This window comes from Cebus imitator, unplaced genomic scaffold, assembly GCF_001604975.1.
Source record: "Cebus imitator isolate Cc_AM_T3 unplaced genomic scaffold, Cebus_imitator-1.0 Scaffold1, whole genome shotgun sequence".
In the NCBI taxonomy this organism is placed as follows: Eukaryota; Metazoa; Chordata; class Mammalia; order Primates; family Cebidae; genus Cebus; species Cebus imitator.
Genome location: NW_016107316.1, coordinates 15,295,057 through 15,298,064, shown reverse-complemented (window position 1 = coordinate 15,298,064; position 3,008 = coordinate 15,295,057). Strand labels below are relative to the sequence as shown.

The 3,008-nt window shown below is 32.8% G+C and overlaps 1 protein-coding gene across 4 annotated transcripts in view; it reads left to right on the top strand.

The window, feature by feature from the left end:
* Positions 1-3,008, top strand: part of ATAD2B (ATPase family AAA domain containing 2B) — a 186,756-nt gene that overhangs the window by 149,548 nt on the left and 34,200 nt on the right. For all 4 annotated transcript variants that reach the window (XM_017526651.2, XM_017526643.2, XM_037737676.1 and 1 more), the window contains exon 22: positions 1,975-2,134. In XM_017526651.2, the coding sequence (XP_017382140.1) occupies positions 1,975-2,134 (160 nt within the window). The remainder of the gene's footprint in view (positions 1-1,974; positions 2,135-3,008) is intronic.

Below are 3,008 nucleotides of genomic sequence, written 5' to 3'. Positions count from 1 at the left end.
TTTTTTTTTTTTTTTAAACATCTAATTATGAATGATTCAGAGTTTAATGTTGTATCCTAATTGTGATATCTGTGCTTTTAGACCTGAGCAGATTCCTTTGAAACCATTACCTCATCTGTTACTGGGAAGAATGAGCTAGCATTTACATTCTTCCCCCCGGCAAGTCTGAAAATAAGTATTTTTTTCCCATTTTTGGAACAAAGAGATGATCTATAATTTTATTTGTGCATTTATCCATAATACATTGGTTTTTCCACTTGATCCTCTTAACCTTGTAGGATCATTATTATTATTTTTACTTTGCAGCTCAGGAACCAGACTTATTGGCAAGTGACATAGCCAAGACTTGAAAGTTTTTTAAAATTTAAAGCCCACATTCATGATCATAGCTACTTAGTATCTTTCCACTGGGATATCAGGACATGCCTAATTTGCTTTTTTAATTAATAAATATCACTGTATACTTGTGGGACATCACCCCTCCCCATAGTATTTTTAGATAATCTTAAAACTCTCAATTAAAAAAGTCATTTTAAGTAAATGTGATATGTATTTGTGCCCTTCCTTCCACTCCCCCATTTAGTATATTTGGACTCTGATACTTCTTAAAGGATAAGGGCTTGGCCCTAACTCAACCTCCCATGCTGGGAGTAAACCAATTTTGCTTTTGCTCAGGAGAACTCTTTTTCTTTCTAATCAAAAAAGATTTGTCAGATTTTCAAATGTCATCTCTAATAGAATAAATGTTATAAATTATGGTAAGTTAGTGCAAGGGGATAGAAAATGTTGGTCAGATAAATATAGTGCTTTTCAGTTTATAAAACAGTTTCCACTTGTACATAGGCATTTATGTCAAATACCAGAACAAGGAATCCAGCTAATATCCTCTGAGGTAGTTTGTTTCAGTATAACTCTACTGCCTCCCCTCTAGGTAGATTGACTGATTTTTTAGCTCCCAAAGGGTGAAAAGTAAATTAAAACACATATACACTTCTACTTAATATTTTTATAAATAATCTTAAACATTAAAAAACATATATAAATTATGTATATGCACACGCACACATGTGCATGTAAGTTTTAAAATAATAGTATCAATACCATCTGAAACTATGAGAAAACTAATCCTGTGATCATAGAGCAGAATGTGACTGTCTCCCCAGAAATTGTTCCTGGACTAATTTTAGACATTACTGCTAAGACTGCTTTTACAGCAAACTTATTTACTTGATTTGAGATTTGCATTGGGGAAGGCCGTAGATACATACATTGCTTGCACTTTCTTATTGGTCAGGGATACACAATTTATTGGGCAAATCATGACTTAATATCCCCTGTTTAGGGTTATCTCACAGAAAATCAGCACTGAAACCAGCATGTTTGTTTTTTGTTTGTTTATAGATTTCTTTATACTTAGGGACAAATCCAGCAAATCTCATACTGGTTAGGAAAACCATACTTAATTTTCTTATATAATTGACTGAATGTGATGACTCCAAAGGAGTGGAAAATACTTTCCATGAAATAGTTCACTCTGGAAAACTGAAAATGAAAATTTTTGTTGAAAATTTAAAGAGATTTATCAGAATAACTTATCTCACAATACGAAAAGTCTTTGCTTTTTATTTTCCTTTTTTTTCTTGAAGTCACATTTATTGATGCTTATTGGGTACTTTTGTCCATACATTCTCTTCTCAGATATGCCCAAAGGAATAAAAAAAAAGCTGACACGGTTTCAGATTTCAAGAACAGAAACATTTCAGAATTGATTTAGGTTATGACTTGGAAACTGAAGCTTTCATGGAAAGTATGGCAGATAGTAACTTTAGTAGCATAAATAGCACTGTAATTTTATCCTTGTAAATTATTTGATATTTAGATTTAATTTTTAAAAACTTTATTTTGTGTTTTTATGAACTGAGATGGTATGAAAATCCAGAAGTAATTTTTATTGAAATATCTTATTTGTTCTAGGTTTCAGATTATCTTGAAGTAATCAAGGAACCAATGGACTTATCAACAGTAATAACTAAAATTGATAAACATAATTACCTGACTGCTAAGGATTTCCTGAAAGATATTGACCTCATCTGTAGCAATGCATTAGAGTATAATCCAGATAAAGACCCAGGAGGTAAGGATGTAAAGGGCAAGATTCCCCTTGATGATCAATCAGAAAACAGTTTACCGTTTAAATACTAAAGCATGCCTGTGTTCTAGACAGATTAGTTTTCATGACCTGTTATCAAAACTTCTTAATGAGAAACTAATAATCTACATAAAAATAATGTGTTTAGAGAATTGTGTAGTTGTAGGTATTATTTTCAGGGGTTTGTTTCTTCATTTATCTTTTACTTTTTATATTTACATTGTGATTTGGGAATTTAATTGAAAATTTATTTATTAGTTAACAATTGCAGTGCTGATAAACATTGAGAATTTTGAATTTGTGGGAATCCGTGATAGGATAAGTTTATGTGTCAAAAGATCCTTTTATGTAGAATGTTATCTGTTCTTTTGATTGTTGATATTTTTATGTAATTATATCATTTTACTCCTAATCCATCCTGTACTCGTGTATTGTCCCAACTGTTATCATCACTCTCCAGGGAAGACCACGTGGAATATATGTGCAGTAAAACAAGATGAGGTGATTCATTATACCATGGAAGAATATGTGTCATAGAGAACCATACAGGATTTGGGCTTGTGTTAAGTGATTTTGGTTAGAGTATAAGGAAGTGGGGCTTTTCAGTGGGTTAGATGCTGTTAGAAAGTAGGAGTAATTTTAAGAACCAGAAGACAAGAAGATGGAGCAAGGCTAAAGCTGTGATTGATATAGAAACAGTAGTTGGCTGGATGTGGTGGCTGACGCCTATAATCCCAGCACTTTGGGAGGCTGGAGTGGGTGGATCATTTGAGCTCAGGAGTTTGCAACCAGCCCAAGTAACATGACAAAACTCTGCCTCTACAAAAATACAAAACAAATTTAGCCAGGCATGGCACAG